General features: G+C 28.7%; 3 protein-coding genes and 1 pseudogene across 6 annotated transcripts in view; all 4 read right to left on the bottom strand.

Annotated features, from left to right (window-relative positions):
- LOC110608075 (ubiquitin-like domain-containing protein CIP73) overlaps positions 1 to 24,129 on the bottom strand; it is a 99,863-nt gene that overhangs the window by 39,412 nt on the left and 36,322 nt on the right. The gene's annotated exons all lie outside the window — the stretch shown is intronic.
- Positions 16 to 1,475, bottom strand: LOC122721761 (receptor-like protein 9b). Of its 2 annotated transcripts, none has more exons than XM_043950520.1 (2): positions 761 to 1,475; positions 16 to 188 (listed from the first exon to the last, which is right to left on the bottom strand). In XM_043950520.1, exons 1-2 carry the CDS (start codon positions 1,155 to 1,157, stop codon positions 31 to 33), a joined length of 555 nt encoding a protein of 184 aa, XP_043806455.1. In that variant the 5' UTR covers positions 1,158 to 1,475; the 3' UTR covers positions 16 to 30. The 2 variants fall into 2 exon arrangements, with proteins under 2 accessions (XP_043806455.1, XP_043806454.1); XM_043950519.1 differs by lacking the exon at positions 16 to 188 and adding an exon at positions 219 to 598 and having other exon boundaries at positions 761 to 1,472.
- On the bottom strand, positions 14,458 to 17,680 carry LOC110600511 (annotated as a pseudogene).
- LOC122721787 (receptor-like protein 13) lies at positions 17,865 to 20,286 on the bottom strand. The gene is made up of 2 exons (XM_043950700.1): positions 18,185 to 20,286; positions 17,865 to 17,918 (listed from the first exon to the last, which is right to left on the bottom strand). The coding sequence occupies exons 1-2, from the start codon at positions 20,144 to 20,146 to the stop codon at positions 17,865 to 17,867; spliced, it is 2,016 nt and encodes a 671-aa protein (XP_043806635.1). The 5' UTR covers positions 20,147 to 20,286.

Here is a 24,129-nt window from a genome sequence, read left to right as displayed (position 1 = left end):
TAGTTTAATGAGAAGAGAAAAAAAATATTTCTAACCTTTTAAATCAAAAGATCCTTTCAATTGATTATAATCTATCCATAGAGTTTTAAGAGAGGAGAGACCCTTGAGAGATAAAACACCATTTCCAAGGTGATTGTGACGCATGTCTAAAAATTCTAGATTGCTCATATTTAATAATTCTTCACCACCTGCATATGTATAAAAACTTTTTCTATGTTATTTTTTTTATTTTACTTATTCAAGAAAAAAAAATAAAATATTATGAATAAATAATTATACGTACCATTGAAAGACTTAAACCCTTTAATTTTGTTCCCGGATATGATCAAATTTTTTAAATTTGTCAAGTTGTTCAATTCTACACTCACAAGCAACTAATTAAGAATATATAATGGTATGAGAAAATATATAAAGATGGAGAAAATTAATTATGTATGCTCACCTTCAGTATTAATTCTTCCTTTCATGTCATTATCATTTAGATATAAATATTTTAAAGATGAGAGATGAGCTAGAGATGATAAAATATCAGTGTTGAATTTATTAAGACCTAAATTAAGAAACTCCAAATTCTCAAGTGAGGATAGCCTTTCAAAACCTGCATATATAAAAATCAATTATAATCATATATAAATAAAAAAGAGGGAGAAAATATATGAAATGCAACTTGATGGATTTCCAAATACTCATTTAATTTGGATCATCATATGTAATGCAATGCAATTATAATTATGATAATGAAAGATATAAATATACAAACCTTCATTCTTAAAACAACCTGCAATCTGATTGTAGTTTAAGTCTAAATGGTTGAGGTGTTGGAATGGAAGAAACAAAGAGGCATTTAGATACCACATTCCTGCTGAAAAATCTCTTATACTGTCAAGATTGAGTTGGATAATACGTCCTGTGGTAGCACTACACCTCACTCTTTCCCAATCACAACACTTGATAACATCAATTTCCGAAAAAGATGTGGAATAATCATAGTAGAAAAGAATATTTGGATCATGTTGAAGAGAATAATTGAGATGAGACTGAAGTTGCAAGAGAGCAATTCTGTCAGTCTCCCAACAATCAGCAGAGCACCAAATCTCTTGTAATAATAAAACCATTATCATTACTAATACCATAAAGCACACCTTCATCACCTTCATTTTTAATATTTCTAGTTGATAGTATCACTTGCTCTTAACGCACAAGCTTTGCCCTATTATATATAGGGCAAGGACCCAACATGGCATTGGATGTTTTGTAATTCAATTAAATCATCCCCTAAAAAATATATATTTTCCAATTAATATCATATTCCTTCAACGATTTCCATTAATTTTCCACAAGAAAGCAACTTATCTTTTACTTTTCTTAATATAGATGTCTTTTTTATTCATTTATACTTTTTAAAAATATATAAATACAAAAAATAAGTTCATTAAATTTTGAAGGGTAAACCAACTGAGCAGAGTGAATTTAAATTTGATTTATTAGTTTTTTTTAGTTTGAATTAAATTACAATTTGACTTTTTTTTAATTCAAGTGAAATATTAATAAATTTTAATTTAATTTATTTAAAAAATTAATAAAAACCTTTAAATTTTTATCAAATTAAATCTCAAATAAAAATAATAAGTTGAAAAATAAATACTTTTGATTAAATATTTATATTTATAAATCGATTTATAAACTTATTAAATAAATATATTTTAAATTTTAAGGAACTGAATATTTACTGAATTCAAATTGGATTCATTTATTAAATCTCATTTAAAAAAAAAATCCAACTATCCGAAGTTTAAATAATGCCTGAATTGTTTGTTTCACGTACGCTCTAAATTGAATTCTAATCCTAATACTAGTCAAACTTATATTCATTCACTTTTTTAAATAAAAAATAGGTTTTTATTTAATTGGTGTAACATCAGTTCTATATTTTTATTTTAAATTATAATAAAACTTTTAAATAACCAATTAAATTTAATTCTTCATTATAATTATATTTAGATAAAAAAACATTTAAAACTTTTTAATAAATAAAGCTCACCTTAATGAATTAAAAACAAATAATATATATATATAACATTTAAAAACTAAATTTTAACTAATTAAGTATTAATTGTGAAGAGTATTGTCTAGTCTCCCTCCATTATTGATCTTAATTTAAGATTTTAAAGGAGACCTAGACTTTAATTAATTCAATTATATAAAATTATGGTATGATGTTGTGAATTATTATTATTATAATTATTATTGACGTGGTGTAAGTTTATTGGACGTGTAATTTGGTTTTAAAGCTGTCATTTTGTACCAAAAGTCCAAGTCTTCCTCTTCTTCCACCTCTATATTCATTAACAAATCCCATTACTTTCCACAAGAAAGCAACGTTTTTCTCTTTTACGTTATTTTCTTATTATTTGGGAAAACTGTTATCATTTTTCATTGTTTTTTATGAGGGATCTTGACTTCAAGTCAACTCCATCATATCTTAATAAAAATTTCACATAAGTTGAAATAATTTGTTAAGAAAAATTAAAAAGAAAAATGTACAGTTATTCACTAAATCTATTATCTACCTTTAAAAAAAATTATAGAAATTCACAGAGTTAACTCGATAATAAATGCATCTAAATAAATTTAAAAAGTCTCAGTTCTATTTTCTTAATTCTCAATCCGCAATACATTTAGAGATAATTCTTCAATACACTAAAATAGTTATACCATATCACCTTATACATTTATTTAAGGGTTAAATAATTTTAATTTAAATTTTTTAATCAATTAAGTCTTTTATTGTTATTCAAAAATCAAATAAACTATCACTTAATATAATATTATTTTTATAATAAAAATATTTTTTATATAATAAAATTTTACTTTTTAATTTTAAAATTATTTATTATATCTGTATATATTTTTAAATTTTTATGTTAATTAAAATATTAAATTTTTGATATTTTAAATTATAAAAAATAATATTTTATTATTAAAAAAATAATTTTATATTATGTTAAAACTTATTTGGCTCTTAAAAAAATTCAGAGACTTAATTAACTCAAAGTTTTAAATTAGACTTATTGAACCCTTAAATAAAAGTATATGAATTTAATTAGACTTATCTCTATAAAATTGTCCACATGATATAACAAACTAATAAATAATAAATAATTATATAAATATAACTTAGTAATGAATAAATGAACCTTAAAAATATAGTAATTAACTAGTAATTTTTTTTACACAAAAAATAACTATTTTTATATAAATAAAAAAAGTAATTATTTTTTATTAATTTATTATATTGTATGGACAATTATATATAATACAACCGGTTTCATTATATAATTTCCTCTGAGTAAGGTTGTTCCATAGCATTATGGGAATCACAACCATCGTCTCTGTAATTGTCCCTATCAAACAATCGACTCTGATGCCTCTTGTGGTGATCAAAGAGTCAAATGTTGCTTGGAGATAATCCTTTCTTGATGGACTTGTAAAAAGGTACACACATGTAATTAAGGACTTTATATCATTTTTAGTCCAAAACTTTAAGGCAATTGGTTTATGTGTCATCCCTCTCATGTATCTTTCAGTCATCTAATCTCTTTTTACTGACAATGCTAACAGAAATAAATTCAATTAAATTTCTGTATTTTTACTCAAATGCTAAATAAGTAAAATTTATTTATTTTTTAATTAAATAAACTCTCTAAATTTTACTTTAAGACTAAATAAGTCACGACTTAATATATATTATTTTTTTAATTTAAAATATCACAAATTTTTAGTATTTTAGTCCGCATAAAATTTTTTAAAAAAATATAGAAATAGTAAATAATTTTAAAATTATAAAAATAAAATCTTATTATTTAAAAAGTATTTATTTGATTACGAGTTATTTGATCCTAAAAATAAAGTTTAATGATTTATTTAATAAAAAAAATTAAATTGAACTTATTTGACCATTGAACAAAAATATAAAAATTTAATTGGACTTATTTTTAAATTTTAATAGTTCCATATTTCTAATATTTTTAAACTAGCCTAAGCTTAGTTTGGTCTAGTGATCGAAAGGATATGACTCATCTTATATTACTCAATTCTCACTCTACCGATTACTTCAAAAAAACAAAAATCTTGAATTGTGATGAGATACATAACAATATATAGCATATAATTATATATCATCAAATATAACAAAGAAATTAATAGAGTTTATGTGGCGAGGAACAAATAAAGATATCAAATCAACTTTCAATGTTACAAAAACATTGATCGGAGATTAAAGGAAAAACAACACTTAGATAGCAAACAAAGCCTCTCGCTCCACTCTCTCTCTCGGCGCAAAATAGCACTTTTGAGCATGCCGCTTTTGGAATGAGGAGGAAGAATCAGTGCGGGTCTGGCTTCAGTCGGCGACCACTAGCGACTGGGAAGACGGTGGAAGACGTGGTGAGGGACAAAACAAACGGCAGTCTTGAGGGTGAAGATGCAGTTGAATAGAGGATAGAACATATGCGAAATGGGTTTGTTGAAGCTGCAACGCAAATGGAGCTCCGATCGGAGGAACTAGATCGCCGACCAGTGGGAACAGAGAGATGAACGATGGAACCAAATGGCATCAATGGGAGGGGGGAGAGACAACAGTCATGCAAGGAAGAGATGGTGACCCAAGGAGGAAATCTTGGGCAGAAATGGTGAGCAATCGATCTAAGAAACCTGAATCCGAGTTTAGATATGTTCCACCTTAAATTTCCAATGGTAATAAGGTAGTAAAAGTCCATAATGCTGAGTTGAAATCTGAGGAAGAAAAATTGAGGAATGCTCTTATTGGAAGTGTCATTAGGGCTGCCCCTAGATTTATTTGGATAGAGAAATATACTATGAATAAATGGAGGAGGCATGGTTTGAGGAATGTTCACATGGAGAAAACAAATGTATTTTTGTTTGTATTTGATAGTGAGGAAGGGAGAGATTTAGTTATGGAGGAAGGACCATATACTTTTAATAGGCAACCGTTTATACTAGTGCCTTGGCAACCTAGAATGACGATGGAGATTGATAAATTGTAGAAGTTACCGGTTTGGTTCCAATTCCCATATTTACCTTGGGAATTTTGGTTTTTTGAGATGCTCAGCAGAATTGGGAGTACTCTAGGTATGCCATTATTTTCAAATTGGTGTACTTCTGAGAAATTGAAATTGGGCTATGCTAAAATGTTGATTGAGATGAAAATTAATGGTGGTTTGCCAAATGAAATCTTCTTTGAAGATGAATATAGTGTACAATTGTATTAAAAAATTGCATATGAGTGGAAACCTATTAGATATATAAATTGCATGGGCTTTAGGCATAAGGCATCCTATTCTAGATCATGGGCTAAATAAGGGGACAAGGAAAATGTAAGGATGGGGTTAGAAAGGTGGAAGAAAATAATGAGGGGAAACAGGTGATCTCTAATAAGAAGTGTGCGGAGGAGGGGTTTGGGGAAAACTTTAGTGAGATAGATGAACACAAGAAAAGGATTGAGGCGGCAAAAATTAAAGAGAAAAGTAAGGTGGGGGTTATTAGTTCTAACAATAGTGAGGGGGAGAGTGTGGCTAGACGTGAGATTGTAACATCACATAGATTAGAAAAAGGAGATGGAGGGAGGGAAGCGGGAAGGGTGATTATTTCCCCTTTCAAAAGGGGATGATTGGCTCCTAGAATATAAGGAGTCTTAATGACCTTAAAAAGCAGTCAGAGGTTCACTCTCTGATTGTTAGGTGTCAGTTAAAGGTAGTAGCAATTTTGGAGACAAGAGTTAGGGAGTGTAATAAAGAAAATGTTCAAAGGCTTGAGATTGTGTAGATGGGATGTGGTATGGTGTGTTTTGATGTGCATTGGATAGAGTTGCATGTAATTATGGCTATTGATCGTAAAAGGTTTCTTTGATAGTTGTGCATGCAAGTAACACTAGTATGGTGGGGAGAAGTTTGTGGGGAAGGATTGAGCATATTTTGAATGGTATGAAAGGAGCATGGCTAGTGCAAGGTGATTTTAATACTACCCTTTTTGTAAGTGAAAGGTTGGGAGGACATGAAGCTATGAATCTAGATGAGAATTTTAAAGACTGTATTGAGAATGTAAGGTTGGTAGAGGTGTGCACGAAAGGATATTTTTTTACATAGACAAACAACCAAGCTGGGGAGAATACAATCTGAGAGACTTGATAGATGTTTGGGTAATATCCACTAGATAGATGAAATGAGCCAACAATTTTGCTCAATAAAAATCAATGCAAAGGAAAAACTCCATCCACAAAGACGCCAACAATTTTGCTCAATAATAAATATCCAAAAAATTCCATGATGCATAGATCAAACAAAACCCAATAAGTTGAGAAATCATCTTCATCGCGTAAATTGCTGGGAATGAGTAAATCAATCATTTGTCCTTGTGGATAGATATTAAGCATCTCATGCCTACTAATTGGTGTACTTGATATGTATTTTCCCTAGCTTCTGAAAAAAGACATTATATAAACTGAATTAAAGAGTTCTGTCATTCTAAAATTCAGGTTCATTTCTTGTAACAAATATTCACTAGCATACCATATCTCAATAGATTGGCATAATTTTTCTACTGAGTGTACATTTTCATAATGATAGTGTTTTTTCAAAATCAAACTATATTGTTCAGCATTTTGGACTAGCCATCCCTTAGAAGGTATTGTTAAAGATTATCAATTCCTAATGAAATGAATGTAGCTGGAAACTTAGAGTTTTTACTTGATCCAGGATGTGTGATGTATATTGAGACCTAGGGCAGAAAAAACTTATGGCCTTGAGGATGTGGGTGAGTGAGATGGCAACAAGTTACTGGAAACAAGGACGAGTAACTAAGACAGCGATGGTGAAGAGAATAGTTTAATTCATTAAAATAATTTTTAAAAATTTTTTAATTGATTAAAATAATTTTAATTTTCTATGTTGCAAAGTTCGCATAGGTGTCAAATGGGTCTCATGTTTAATAATATGTCATGCAACATAAGCATAACCACACTCGCCCCAATCCAAGTTAAGAATTTAAACACTAATTATCTATTTTTTAAAAAATTAAACCATTATTTATAAAATTGCTTAAACTTTGTTTTATGAAAAACATTATTTTCATATTTTTTTCTGTTTGAAATACTTAAAAATTTTAGTTAATAAAAAATATTTTTTATTAAAAAATAAATCATTTTAAAAAATTAATTTTCTCATTTGAAAAAATTAAGTTATTTTTTTACATCGTGACATATTTATTAAGTTCTCGATATATAAATTTTTTAATAAATTTTATTTTTTAAATTATAATTAAATTATAAAAAATATATTATTTTATTAAAAAATATTTTAAATATAAATTATTTTTTACAAACAAATAAAACTTTAATCACAATTAATTTTTTAATAGCAATATTATTTTATATTAATTGGTATTTTCTCAGTTTCATAATTTTTATTATCTTTTTTAATTATTTTAAAATTATTATTCACTTTTATATTTTTACATTATAATAACTTTTTTAATTTTTCTTATTTTTAAAAGACCATTTCATTAATCGTTATTTTTTTAAATAAATATTTAAAATATATTTTAATATTTAATAATTTAATATTTTTAAGATGAATATAATTAAAAAATTAATAAAAATATTATTTTTTTAATATATATAAAAAAGCAAAATAGATAAAAATTATAGAACGAAAGAGTAATATATAATATTTTTTATATTTTAAATATTTTTATATATAATATATTAAAGGAGTAATGGTTATGAAATACAATCTTTCCTAGCTTTAACAATTTTAAGATGTGTTTGTTTTAAATTATAAATTGCTCAAATTAATTTATAAGTTTTAAAAATATGTTCTCATATTTGTTTATAATATTTTGTGTGGTTATAAATTTAATTTATAATTTTAAAAAAATAAGTTGGGTGATTTCTTTTTATAATTATAAGTAGTAATTTTATATCTTATTTTGATTAAGACTCTGTTTTATGAAAAATATTTTTCAATAAAATATTTTTTATTTTTTCAAGTAATTCAAAATGAAAATACTATTCTGATCAAAGAAAATAATAAGTCATTTTTTTAAAAAAATAACTTTCTCATTTAATAATTTTCTATACCTTAAAATTTTTATTAAAATTTATATATATAAATTTATATAATAATCAACAATACGACTACACTATTTTTGAAAAATAATAATTCATGATTCTCTATATTTGAAATAATAATCATATTTGTTATTAGGGTGAGCATTTGAATAAATTGACCAAACTAAATTAAAATTTTTTGGCTTTTAAAATATTAATCAAACTAAAATTTAAAAAAAAATCAAACTAAAATCAAAATGTTTGATTTGTCATTGATTATAAACGAAACAAAAAATAAAAAATTTTCATATTGTTGATTCATTAAATATGTACTAAAAACATACAATGATGATTTTTAATTTTAAAAATAATAAAAAATATAACTTATTTTAATAAAATAATTATTATAAAATTAATAATAATAATAAAATTATAAAAATAATCATTATAAATAATATTTTATTAATGAAATTATAATTAAATATATTATTTAATAAAAATTCAATTATTTCAAATATTCGAGAGATAATAAAATAAATAATAAAAAAATTATTAATTAATAATTCAACCGCACTGCATCTATTAAAATAATTAAAATTTATCAATTTAAATTAATTATTCTATTGTAATAAAAAATAGTGTACACTTCTACTTGTTGTATTCACTTTAATAAAATTAAAAAACCGATTGTTATTCCGAATAATTTAAAATAATTAAGTTACAAGAGATACATTGCAAGTATAAATATACTTATATTAAGCATATATAGAATATGGCTTTTACATTTAGCAAATCCTTTTTAAGTTCTCTTTCCATTTTTTTACTCTATAATATTTTTCCTTATAACTCTCATTAACTTAACCATTAGAGTGCCAAAATTGAGTCAAACCCCATTGGCTTCTTGACCTAGTTCTCCTTCATAAACCACTTGTACATCTCTTCCACTGGTTGGATCGTCCAGCTAGGCTAATCAAAACACCCGACTCTAATACGTGGCAGTATCATGTGGCTTCTTTGGATTAACTAGCTATCATTAGTCTACAATTAATTCCATCACTATAATTTGAAGTACATTTATTAAGAAAAATGTTTAGATATAATTGTTAAAGCTAATCAAATTTAGAGTTTTTTTTTTTTATAATTAGGGCGCGGAGTCAGATAGTATAATTTTCATTATTATTTGAAATGAAAAAATTTAATATTTTTTAATTTAAAAAATTTTCATTAAAAAATATGAAATTATTGTATAATTTTATAAAAATTTATTTGAATAATGGAGATATTAACAAGGTTTTGAATATTTTTTCTTAGTCTCTCATCCATGAAGAAGCGAATCACAACTTAACATGTAATATTAACAACGTCCAGCAATTATATTTCAAACAAAAATTAGCTTAGATCAATTACAAATGACAGAAATCAAGAACAAAATGCAATTAATTGAACATTGGAAAACACAGATAGTCAAGCATTGAACTTGTCAAGCCTCAATTCTATGAAAGTCCAAATTTGGACAGTAGAGGAATATTGTCCACCAGAAAATAGTAGCAATTGATTGTTAGATAAGTTAATTATTTTACTGCAATTATTTAGTTCCAGTATTTTGTTTCTTAGTCAAAGTTATAGTCCTATTTTATAGGAATTTGGTTGATAGTGTTCTGTAGAACATGGTCACGTTGCAGCAGTTTTTTCTTTCTGTTAAGATTATATCTTTGCTCTTTGTAAGCCTATATAAGGGCTGCCATCCTGCTTAATAATAGAACTGCACATTGAGCATCTCTTCTCTCTTTTATTTTTCTAATTCTTGGCAAATTATCAGTGGTATCAGAGCCCGGTTAAAAGAGAGTAAAAAAGAGCAGTAGCTGTATTTGTTTCATGGCTACAGAAACAAATTTTGTGCAAGCAGCAATTCCACGCTTTAATGGTCACTATGATCATTGGAGCATGTTGATGGAGAATTTCCTGCGATCAAAAGAATACTGGACAATCGTCGAAAACGGAATCGAAGCACCAGCAGCAGGTGAAACTTTGACGGATGCCCAGAAAACAGAGATTGAAGTGAAAAAGCTGAAAGATTTAAAGGCGAAAAATTATCTCTTTCAAGCTATTGAACGTTCCATATTGGAAACTATTCTTTGTAAAGAAACTTCCAAGGATATATGGGATTCGATGAAGAAGAAGTATCAAGGCACAGCTAGAGTGAAACGTGCCCAGCTTCAAGCTTTGAGGAGAGACTTTGAAACGTTGCAGATGAATGATGGTGAATCTGTGACTAGCTATTGCTCTAGAACCATGGAGATATGTAACAAGATGCGATTCCACGGTGAAAAGATGGATGATGTAACCATTGTAGAGAAGATTTTACGCTCTTTAACACCGAAGTACGACTATGTTGTGTGCTCTATTGAAGAGTCAAAAGATATAGATACAATGTCCCTCGACGAATTGCAAAGCTCTTTGTTGGTGCATGAGCAAAAGATTAGCCGAAGTTCAAACATTGAACAGCAAGCTTTGAAAGCTTCTACCTCTATTCCTTCCTCAAATTCAAGAGGTAGGGGTAGAGGGAGAGGAAGAGGAAGAGGGAGAGGAGGTCGAGGCAATGGAAGGAATTCTAAAGGTGATGAGCAAAACAAAGATAATGATCAACATTATGACAAATCCAAAATTGAGTGTTACAGGTGTCATAATTATGGTCACTATCGTTCCGAATGTCGTACCAAGCTGCCCAAGGATACTGAAAAGGGGGAGAAATCAAATTATGCAGAAAATGATGAAGGAGAAACTCTTTTGATGGCTGTTCAAACAAATGATACACCCGACTCCGATATTTGGTATGTTGATACCGGTTGCAGTAATCACATGTGTGGAAGTAAGTCTTCTTTTGCTTTTCTAAATGAAAATTTTCAATCTACAGTAAGTTTTGGTGATTTATCTTCTGTAGATGTGAAGGGGAAGGGTGACATTAAAATTAGAACCAAGAATGGTTTTGTAGAAAAAATTGCTAATGTGCTTTATGTTCCTAGTTTGAAAAGCAATTTGTTAAGTGCTGGACAGTTGCAAGAAAAGGGTTATATAATTACTATTCAAAATGGAACTTGTGAGATATATGATCCTTCTAGAGGAGCCATTGCTATTATTCCAATGAACTCAAAAAGATTGTTCCCTTTGAAAGTTGAAAGTGTTCAATCTTGTTTTATTGCTGAAGTGAAAGATACTTGCTGGTTGTGGCATTTTCGTTATGGCCATTTGAGTTTCAATGGATTAAGAACTCTTCATCAGAAAAATATGGTAAATGGACTTCCTCGAATCGATGCTCCATCAAAAACTTGTGAAGAATGTGTTGTTGGTAAACAACCTCGTTCTCAATTCCCTCAAGGAAAGTCATGGAGAGCAAAAGATGTTTTGGAGCTGATTCATTCCGACATTTGCGGACCAATAAAACCATTTTCGAATGGAGGTAAAAGATATCTAATTACTTTCATTGATGATTATAGTCGGAAAACATGGGTTTATTTTTTACAGGCAAAGTCTGAAACTTTTGGAATTTTTAAAAGTTTCAAGACACGTGTGGAGAAAGAAAGTGGAAAAGCAATTAAATCTCTTCGCACGGATCGTGGTGGTGAGTACTGCTCAAAAGAATTTGAGAATTTTTGTGCAGGTCAAGGGATCCGTAAAGAGCTTACCACTGCTTATACACCGCAGCAAAACGGTGTTTCCGAAAGAAAGAACAGAACCATCCTTAACATGGTGAGATGCTTGCTTGCTAGGGGAGGAATTCCAAAGACTTTTTGGCCTAAAGCTGTACTTTGGAGTGTTCATTTACTAAACAGAAGTCCCACTTTTGCTGTCCAAAATATGACGCCGGAAGAAGCATGGAGCGGCAGAAAACCGGATGTGGATTATTTTAAAATTTTTGGTTGCATAGCATATGCACATATCCCAAATGAAAAAAGAAAAAACTTGATGACAAAAGTGAGAAGTGCATTTTTTTGGGTGTGAGTGAGACATCCAAAGCTTTTAAATTGTTCAATCCATTGACAAATCAGATTGTGACTAGCAGAGATGTGGTTTTTGATGAGGAAAACATTTGGGATTGGAATGGGCAGCAGCCAACTCCAATTATTCTTGATGATGAAGTTGAAAAAGAGGAGAAACCAACTAAAATTTCAGAAAATAATGTTCCCAGAGATGAAGAAAGTTTAGTAACTTCTGAAATTCAGTCACCAACAAGTGAGGCAGCAGCAGCAGTTTCTGCTCAATCTTCTCTCCGTACATGAAAAAGGCCTGCTTGGATGAAAGATTATGAGGTAATGGGAGTGAATTACAATGAAGAATCTATCACTCACTTTGCCTTGTATGCAGATTGTGATCCTACAACATTTGAAAGTGCTGTCAAAGAATCAAAATGGAAGGAGGCAATGGATGCAGAAATTGAAGCCATTGAAAGAAATGATACTTGGCAACTTTGTGACCTTCCGAAAGGGAATAAAACCATTGGTGTAAAGTGGGTTTTCAAGACAAAATTGAAGGAAAATGGTGAAGTTGACAAGTATAAAGCGCGGTTGGTGGCGAAGGGATACAAGCAAGAGTATGGGGTTGATTACACTGAAATTTTTGCTCCAGTTGCACGACATGATACAATTCGTTTGGTGGTAGCAATGGCAGCACAAAATTCTTGGCCTATTTTTCAATTGGACGTTAAATCAGCTTTTTTGCACGGTAAATTGGAAGAACAGGTATTTATTGATCAACCCCCTGGTTATATTAAAATTGGACATGAGCATAAGGTCTATAAATTGAAAAAAGCTCTATATGGATTAAAACAAGCCCCAAGGGCTTGGTATAGTCGCATCGAAACGTATTTTATGAAAAATAGTTTCCAAAAATGTCCATATGAGCATTCTCTTTTTATTAAAATTGGGAATGAGGGCCAAATGCTTATTGTTTGCTTGTATGTAGACGATCTTATATTTACCGGAAATGACAGTGGGATGTTTGAAAAATTCAAAAAATCTATGATGGCTGAATTTGAGATGTCAGACCTTGGAAAGATGCATTACTTTCTAGGCTTAGAGGTAGTACAATCAAAGATGGGATTTTTTATTTGTCAAAAGAAATATGTGAGAGAAATTTTGGATAAATTTCAGATGAAGGATTGTAATCCTGCATCCACACCAACTGAATTTGGTTTAAAGCTTCACAAAGATCTTGAAGGGAAAAAGGTGGATAGCACTCTTTATGGGCAAATTGTTGGCAGCCTCATGTACTTAACCGGAACAAGGCCGGATATAATGTATGCTGTAAGCCTTATTAGCAGATTTATGGAGAGTCCAACTGAAATGCACTTGCTTGCCGCTAAGAGAATTCTTCGTTACTTGCAAGGGACGAAGGATTTCGGTTTGTTTTTTAAAGCTAATGAAAAGTCAGAATTAATTGGCTTTATAGATAGTGATTATGCAGGAGACCAAGACAGCAGAAGGAGCACTTCAGGATATATTTTTATGCTTGGAACAGGACCTGTTTCATGGTCTTCTAAGAAGCAGCCAATTGTCACTTTGTCCAGTACAGAAGCGGAATTTGTCGCTGCTACGTCTTGTGCTTGTCAAGCCATTTGGCTAAGGAGAATTCTTGAAGAATTGCAGCTTAAACAAGAAGGAGCTACCACAATTTTCTGTGACAATAGTTCAGCAATAAAATTGTCCAAAAATCCAGTACTTCATGGAAGGAGCAAGCATATTGATGTGAAGTATTATTTTTTGAGAGATTTGTGTAATGAAGGAAAAATTGAATTGAAGTACTGTCCAAGTGAGGAGCAGCTTGCTGACATATTTACAAAGTCTCTCAAGCTACATTCTTTCCTGAATTTGAGAAGTCTGATGGGTGTTTGCAGCAGAGAAGATGCAAAACTTTAAACTGAAACTTGTTGAGTTTTTGAGTTTTCAGTTTAAGGAAGGGATTGTTAGATAAGTTAATTATTTTACTGCAATTATTTAGTTCCAGTATTTTGTTTCTTAGTTAAAGTTATAGTCCTATTTTATAGGAATTTGGTTGATAGTGTTTTGTAGAACATGGTCACGTTGCAGCAGTTTTTTCTTTCTGTTAAGATTATATCTTTGCTCTTTGTAAGCCTATATAAGGGCTGCCATCCTGCTTAATAATAGAACTGCACATTGAGCATCTCTTCTCTCTTTTATTTTTCTAATTCTTGGCAAATTATCATTGATAAGGCTCGTTTCTATGAAGTAAAACCATCTTCGTCGCCAGTATGGGTTTATGTATAGAACTGCTGCTGTTATTAACAACACCATGGTGTACGACACCACAAAGCTCACCTAGAAAACACCCATATCCATGAAGCCTTTATCTTCTTTTTCTTCTGTTGGAGTTACTGGTGGCGATGGAGATGTGTTGTTGCAACTCTTCGGCAGTGGCAGTCCACACAACAAAAGATTTCCCTCGTAGCTACTCTGGTCAAATGTTGCAAATTGTGCAACCCTCTCAAGTGTTTTGCCAGATAGATTGTTGTGTGCTACATTGAATACAGCTAGAGAATATAGCTGATTAAGTTGAGGAGGAAATTTCCCTTCCAAATTGTTATAAGAAAGATCCAAGCTCTCAATTTGCCCCAGGCTTGAAAATGTTGGTGGTATTGCACCAATCAACTTGTTATGTGTCAAATTCAATACCTTGATCATGCTGAGAGTTCCAATTTCAGGAGGAATTTCACCTGTCAAATTGTTGCAAGAGAGATCGATCCCCGAAAAGTAGCGGAGGATGTTTGGTTGGTAAACATAGGAAGAATATTTGGTTGTAAACTCCACAGGCACTTGAAGATATATTGAACTCCCAGCATCTTGGTAAAAAATACCACTACAGCTTAGGCAATAAGGAACATGACCAGAAAGATTGTTATGAGAAAGATCAATCAAGCTTAACTTATCCAACTTGCATAGCTGAATTGGGATTTTTCCTTCAAAATGATTATGACTCAAGAGAATATAGCCCAATGGAATCTCTCCAATCCATTTTGGAATTCTTCCAATCAAATTATTATGGCTAAGATCTAAAACCACCAATGAAGGGCAATTATAGAATGAATCCTTTAACAATCCTTGCAGCATATTTTTAGACAAATGTACTTCTGTAAATCTCTTGGATAGAAATTGGATGGTAAACTTCCAGAAATGTTGTTCTGTGAAAGATCCAAAATTTGAAGATGAGACATATTTCCTATCCAATTAGGAAGCTTACCAGAGAGATTATTATAACTGACATCCATTATTTTCAATTGGTTACATTTTAATAAGCTACTTGGGATGCTTCCAGTGAAATTGTTGTGGGATAAATCTAAAATTTCCAGTGAACTCATATTTCCAAACGAATATGGAGTACTACCACTGAAACCATTTTTTGACATCATTGGATATCTCAATCTTCGCAAATGCATTCCAATTTCTATCAGAATAGAGCCAGTGAAGCTATTGTATGAGATATCCAACCATGACAAATTCATATGAGATTGAAATGGTAATCGGAAAGGCCCTCGGAGAGAGTTGTTGATTAAGAAAAGAATTTCTAGTTTTGTATTGTTGTGTAACAACCAAGATGGAAACCTTTCTCTCATTTGAATGTGTGACAAATCAATAAATTCTAGGTTATGCTGATAATGGAGGAATGTGGAGAATGCTCTACAGTATCCATCACCAGATAGAATAAGTCTCTCTAATTGAAAACTATGATTCCAATACTGATGATCTGTTTCTGCAAATAATTTGTTACCCGAACTATATGAGTACTTCGAGTTTTGAATGGTTAAATGCTTTTCCAAATTAAAAAAAAAATATATTTCTCAAACCTTGATTGGAAAAAAAATATTATCGAATCAGAATGAAAAACAATTTTACCGCACTTTAAAAATGCGGTTGAGTTTACCGCACTTTTAAAATGCTGTAGGATGAAGTAATTGAAAAAAAAAATTTTAAATACGATACCGCGTTTTTAAAGCGCGGTAATGCACTCATTAATTTAAATTATAAATTTAATTAATTATTATATTTTATTAATTTAATTTATTTAATTATATATTAAATTTATAAAATATAATTATAAAAATTATATTAATATTAATATTAATATTAATTAATTTAAATTATTTATAATATAATATTATATTTATCATATTTACTATTTTATTTTATTAATTTATATAATTTAATTAATGATAAGAATATATATAAATGTATTAATATAATTTATTTTACAAATTTATTAATTAATGCTAAGGATATATACAATTTATTTTATTAAAAATATAAAAAATTAAATAAAAAAATAAATATAAATACTTAGGAAGAGTAGAATGTAATAAAAATGAGTTAATATATATACAAATGATAAAGTTAAAAAATAATACTAAGCATGATCAAATGTTATCCCGTATTATATGGACATCCCATTCTTTTTTAGAATGTCAAGTTTTATATGACCAGCGGTTATCATTTGTATTCTCACTTTCAGTTATTAATATTCGTGGAGGTTACAGGAATATTAAAAATCAATATTTATAGAGTATTTTGAGAGAAATATGAGAGAATAGAGAAAAATTATGGAAAAAAATATAAAATAAAATAAAATTTAATTTTTTATATTTTTTATAATTATAAATATTTATATTAAATATTTATAAATTAATTGTAATAAAAATAATAAAATAGAATGATAAATATGAAAATATAATGTTTTATCATAAATAAATTAAAACAATTAATATTTATAATAATATTAATATAATTTTTATTACTATATTTATATAAATTTAGTACATAATTAATTAAATTATATAAATTAATAAATATAACATTAAATCACAAATAATTTAAATTAATTAATATTAATATTAATATTTATAATTATATTTTATAAATTTAATATATAATTAAATAAATTAAATTAATAAAATATAATAATTAATTAAATTTATAATTTAAATTAATGCTATAAATTTAATATATAATTAATTAAATTATATAAATTAATAAATATAATATTAAATTACAAATAATTTAAATTAATTAATATTAATATTAATATAATTTTTATAATTATATTTTATAAATTTAATATATAATTAAATAAATTAAATTAATAAAATATAATAATTAATTAAATTTATAATTTAAATTAATGACTGCATTACCGCTCATTAAAAGCGCGGTAACGTATTTAATTTTTTTTTTAATTACTTCATCTTATCGCATTCATCTTATCGCATTTTAAAAGTGCATAGAAAATTTTTTTCAGACTAAAGTTTAAGAAATTTTTTTTTTTTTTTAATTTGGAAAAGCAAAAAGCCCAAGAATGGACTCAATGAGATTGGGACAGGGAAGAAATTGGCTGAGAGATCTAAGTATTGAAGGGCTGTTAAACTCTTAATAAGAGATAAAGAGATATTTCCACTGAAAAAATTATAAGAGAAATCTAATCGTTGAAGAGTAGGCAAATTTGCTAGACACAATGGTAAGCTACCCCGATGTTGTTGTTGCTAATATCTAGCATTTGGTGATGCTTTAGTTTGCATATATCTGAAAGTTATTAGTTTATAAATAATTTAGCTAAAATTTCTAATTAATAAGAAAGATATCTCATATAGAGAAATTATATTCACTACACCTTGGATCATAGACAATGTGCTATTAAGTCCACAGTCCGGCACTGATAATGTTGTAAGGGAGGACAAAACTCAAATTGTTCGTAGGAAGTTATCGTTCACCGTCGAGTAATTCACATGTTCACCCTACTCAACTAAAGACAAAAGCTCAAGTGAAGTAAATATAGCAAGAGATTTAAGCAAATTCAATGTTGGGTGTAAATATAGCATTTCAAACACACATTTTACATCACTGCTTGAGATTCAATCTCGAGGTCAATTGAAAGTACAGAAAAATAAAAAACTTGCACAATACTTTCAAGCTGAATTCATCTGCGTAAGCTACAAAATCTAAATTTGGATAAAACTACAAGATTGTCTATTATAAAATAATAGCAATTCTCTATACTCACCTCAATGAAGTAAAACCATACTCGTCGCCAGTACGGATTTATGTATAGAACTGCAGCTATTGTCAACAACACCATAGTGTAAGCCACCCCAAAACTTATGTAGAAAACACCCATGTCCATGAAGCCATTGCTTTCTTCATTCTCAATTGAAGTTCTTGATTTTGATGGAGGTGATACCATTTCAGTACAATTTCTTGGCAGTGGCCATCCACAGAGAAAAGGATTTCCTCGATAACTGCTTTCATCAAATGTCCCAAATTGTGCAACCTTGTCAAGTGTCCTGCCAGATAAATTATTATATGACACATTGAAAACTTCCAAAAAATTTAACTCAGTAAGCTGAGGGGGGATGTTCCCTTCCAAGTTGTTGTATGACAGATCTAAGCTCTCAATTTGGCGCAAGTTGGAAAATGATGCTGGGATTTTTCCTGTCAAACTGTTGTGAGACAAATTTAGTACATGGATCTCATTGAGGTACCCAATTTCAATAGGAATTTGGCCTGTCAAATGGTTGCACGAGAGATCAATTCCAGAGATGTAAGATAGCATTCTTCCTTGGTAAGAATAGGATGTACTCTTTGTTGTGAATTCCAAAGGTTCATCCACAGAAACAGGAGCAGAAGCATTATATGAACCTTCTTGCTGCCTATATGAGTTGCTTGTAGATCTTAGGCAAGGGAGAATGGGACCAGAAAGATGATTATGAGAAAGATCAAGCAAACTTAATTGAGTCAAGTTGCACAATTGAACTGGGATTTCCCCATCAATATGGTTATGCCCCAAGATTAGGTAGCTCAATTGAGAAAAATTTCCAATCCATGATGGAATGCTTCCAGTCATATGATTATGGCCCATATCTAACACAATTAACTCAGAGCAACCATAAAATGCATCCTCCAATGACCCTTGTAGCCCATTTCTAGACAAATAAATCTCTTGTATATTTGAAGGGCAAAAGTTAGATGGTAGACTTCCTGAGATATTATTCATTGAAAGATCCAAAACGCGAAGAAAGTGCATGTTCCCCAGCCACCTTGGGATCCTACCATATAAGTTGTTATGACTAAGATCCAAAACTTCTATAAAAGAGTTGTTAGACAAGCTATGTGGAATGCTGCCAGTAAATTGATTGCCATCCAATTGTAACTCATACAGAAACCTTAAGTAAGAGGTTTCAGAAAATATTTGGCCTTGCAAACTGTTGTTTGAAAGTATGAGTTTATACAATGAGACACAACCAATGGTTAAGTCCTCTGGTATACGACCTGACAATCTATTGTTGGATAAGTCTAAATATTCCAACAAGCTCATATTTCCAAGTGAAGAAGGAATACTACCACTGAAACCATTTCCCGACATTTTTAGATATGACAATTTTGGCAGATATGTTCCTATCTCTGGTGTGATGAAGCCTTGGAAGAAATTGTTTGAGATATCCAACCATGACAAATTCATATGAGAATATTGAAGCGGCAATTGGAGAGGTCCTGAGAGAGAGTTGTTGATTAAGTCTAGATTTTCCAATTTAGTGTTATTTTGTAACAACCAATATGGAAACCCTTCACTCATTTGAATGTGCGACAGATCAACAAATTTTAGGTCGTGCTGATGATAGAGAAATTTGGGGAATGCTCCGCCATATCCACTACTAGATAATATAAGCCTCTCCAACTGAAATCTTGGGTTCAAGTACTGATCATCTGTTTCTGCAAATATTTTGTTACCCCAACTTTCCATGTACTTGAGTTTTGAATGGTTGAAAAATGGACTTAATGAGATTGGGATTTGAAAAAGATTATTTGAAACTGATAGATCTTCAAGATTTGTTAAACCTCTAAATGGAGATAAAGAGATGTTTCCAATGAAGTGATTGAAAGAGAGGTCTAATTGTCGAAGAGAAGTCAAATTTGCTAGACACAAAGGTAAGTTACCACTGAAATTATTGTAGCTAATGTCTAACATTTGGAGATGCTTCAATTTGCAAATACCTGAAAATTATTAATTTTACAAATTATTTTAGCTAAAGTTTGTGATTAAAATGAAAGAGATCTCAAATAGGAAAAAACTGCATTCGTTTTACCTAGGTTCACAGGTAAGATGCCACTAAGTCCATAGTACCGCATTGTTAATGTTTCAAGGGAAGAAAGTGCTTCAAGACTTTGGAAGAAGTTTCCATCCACAAAAGAGTCATCTAGATATAACTCTTTTAAATTGGTGAGATTAGAGCCTGTTTAAGAAGGATAAATAAATTTAATTAATTTTTTAATGAATGAAAAGTAGTAATTATAAGCATAACTACAAAAAATACCAACCTTGAGAAAATTTTGTCCCTTTTAAATCACTCCCGATCATATGTAGGATCTTGAGATTGGTGGATACTCCCAATGATAATGTTGCCCCTTCAAAGATACTACCATCCAAGAACTCTAGGTGGGCCAATGCTCCCAGTGACTCAAATAGCATGCTGCTTCCGTTTATGGTGATTATATCACGTAGATAAAGCGCTCTTAAATTTCTCAAGCTTCTTATTCCTACAAATAACAAAACAGTGAAAAATAATATAAATTTCACTAAATATATTCAATATTTATTAATGATTTTTTTCAATATTCTAGTGGTTCAATTATTATTATTTCCAAATCTAGTGATTCATTATGGTCTAATTTTAAAATAAATTTTAAAAATTAACAGAACAATAATATAAAACATAAAAATAATTGCTTAAGAAAGTATAATATAAAACATAAAAATAATAATATTAACTAATCATCTCCTATTTTATTCTCTAATTCATCCATTAAAATTTACCAATTTCAATTTTTTTCTAAGCCTAATAGTTTAATGAAAGTCACTAAATAATTTAAACATTATTCATAGTACTCTTTTTCTTTTTTCAATTTAAAATTTAAAATTTGAATAATTTAATATATAATTTTAATCACATAAATAAATATAACAATCATCTTTTAACAATTCAATGTGATTATATAGAAATAAATTAAATAATAAATAAATAATTTACTCTATAAATATTTTAAAAATAAAAAACATAATATACTTAAAGTTAAAAACTCAAATATTGATAAAGAATAGTGAAGTTGTTGTAAAAATAATATTTCGGGTAGTAATTTTATTTATAAAAAAATTATTATCAAATTTTAAAATTTTTATAAAATTTAGTTTGTCTCAATATAAAAATCACTCATTATCACCGTATACTTTAATTTTCTTTTTAATCAATTGTTTTGTTACTTTAATTAGAATAATTTTAAAAGATAATATTATTAAATTAAAATGTATTGATATGAAAAATTGTATTTAAATATGACATTATAATTACAATATTAAAATAATGTAATAAAACACTATGCATAAAAAGTAAAAAATTAGCTCTAAAATTTCGTCATGATTAGTAATTTAATTATTAGTATTTTAGATAATAATAATTTATTTTATTAATTACTATGAAAAATTCAAAAAAATTGAGAGCAACATTATAAAAATACATAATTTGTGTGTTTTAATTTCTATAATATCTTAAATGAACAAGTATTATGCTTAATATTCAATAAATAGCACTACTTTGGCTTATGAAAGTTTTGGTTTTAAATTGAAAAAAAAATTGTAATTTATTTGTGGCTCAAATATCTGCCTATCTAGGGCTGATTTAGATAATTCAATATGTTTTAAGTATTATTACACTTCTAACTAAAATATCAGTTCTATTTCAAAAAAAAAAACTAAAATATCAGTTTTAAATTTCTTTATTTAAAGTGATAAAAAACCTTAAAAATTAGATGTAATTAATACTTTTTGAACCAATAAATTTTGTAATGTTGTTTTTGCCCAAATCCAACTCCTCCAGATTACTCATGGTATCTAATTCTGATTAATAAAAAAAATACATAATTAAAACAATAATTATAAATATGAATAATTCAATCAATTAAACTAAGAAGAGAAAAGAGTTTCTAACCTTTTAAATCAAAAGGTCCTTTCAATTGATTATGATATATTCGTAGAATTTTAAGAGATGAGAGACCTCTAAGAGATGATAAAACGTCACTTTCAATGTAATTTTCACTCATGTCTAGAAGTTGTAAATTGCTCATATTTAATAATTCTTCGATCACCTGCACATGTATAAAAACTCTTTATACATTAATTTTTTTATTTTACTTATTAAAAAAAATAAAATAAAATATTGTATACATACCATTAAAAGACTTAAAACCTTCAATTTCGTTGTTCCATATGCTCAAATTTTTTAAATTTGTCAACCTGTTCAATTCTACACTCACAAATAACTAATTAAGAATATACAATGGTATGAGATAACATATAAAGATGGAGAAAATTAGTTATGTATGCTCACCTTCAATATTAATTCTTCCTTTCATGTGATTACCATCTAGATATAAATATTTCAAAGATAAGAGATGAGTTAGAGATGATAAAATATCAGTGTTGAAGTTATTATAACCTAAATTAAGAAACTCCAAATTCTCAAGTGACGATAATCTTTGAAAACCTGCATATATAAAAATCAATTATAATTATATATAAATAAAAAGAAAGAAAACATATATAATAGATATGAAATGCAACTTGATGGATTTCCAAATACTCATTTAATTTGAATTATCATATCTAATGCAATGCAATTATAATTATCGTAACGAAAGATATAAACATACAAACCTTCATTCTTAAGACAACCTGCAATATGATTATGGTTTAAGTTTATATGGTTGAGGTATTGGAAAGGAAGAAACAAAGAGGCGTTTAGATACCACATTTTTGCAGAAAAATATCTTATACCCTCAAGATTGAGTTGGGTAATACGTCCTGTGGTGGCACTGCACCTCACTCTTCTCCAATTACAGCACTTGATAACATCAATTTCCGGAGAAAATGTAGAATAATCATAAAGGAATGAAAGTGGACCATAGTAAAAATCGTCTTGAAGAGAATAATTAAAATGAGACTGAAGTTGCAAGAGAGCAATTTTTTCAGTCTCCCAACAATCATCAGAGCACCAAATCCCTTGTAGTAATAAAACCATTATCATTGCTAATACCATACTGCACACCTTCATCACCTCCATTTTTAATGTTGCTAGCTAGTTGATAGTATCACTTGCTCTTAATGCACAAGTTTTGGCCTATTATATATAGGGCAAGGATCCAACATGGCATTGCATGTTTTGTAATTCAATTAAATCATTGTGAAAAAAAATATATTTTTCAATTATATAAAATTATATATAGTCTCCCTCCATTATTGATCTTAATTTAACATTTTAAAGGAGACCTAGACTTTAATTGATTCAATTATATAAAATTATAGTATGATGTTGTGAATTATTATTATTATTATTATTATTGGGCGTGTAATTTGGTTTTAAAGCTGTCATTTTGTACCAAAAGGTCCAAGTCTTCCTCTTCTTCCACCTCTATATTCATTAACAAATCCCATTATTTTCCACAAGAAAGCAACGTTTTTTCTTTTACGTTATTTTCTAATTATCTGGGAAAACTGTTGTCATTTTTCTTTGTTTTTTATGAGGGACTTTGACTTCAAGTCAACTCCTTCATCATATCTTAATAAAAACTTCACATAGGTTGAAATAATTTGCGCAAAAAAACTGAAAACGAAAAATGTATAGTTATTCACTAAATCTATTATCTACCTTTAAAAAAAAGAATTTGACGATCCTGTTTTAATTTTTTATTAATATAAATAAAAGGTACAGATTAGCTCTTTGTTAGAGATCTGATGAAGAATCCGTAATACATTTAGAGACAATCCTTCTATACACTAAAGTGGTTATACCATATCACCTTATACATTTATTTAAGGCTAAATAATTTTAATTTAAATTTTTTTACCAATTAAATCTTTTATTGTTATTCAAAAGATCAAATAAACAGTGGGTGTGTTTG

Source organism: Manihot esculenta, chromosome 14, assembly GCF_001659605.2.
Source record: "Manihot esculenta cultivar AM560-2 chromosome 14, M.esculenta_v8, whole genome shotgun sequence".
Lineage (NCBI taxonomy): Eukaryota > Viridiplantae > Streptophyta > Magnoliopsida > Malpighiales > Euphorbiaceae > Manihot > Manihot esculenta.
The sequence above is the reverse complement of the archived record's forward strand: the minus strand, read 5'-3'. Positions and strand labels throughout refer to the sequence as shown.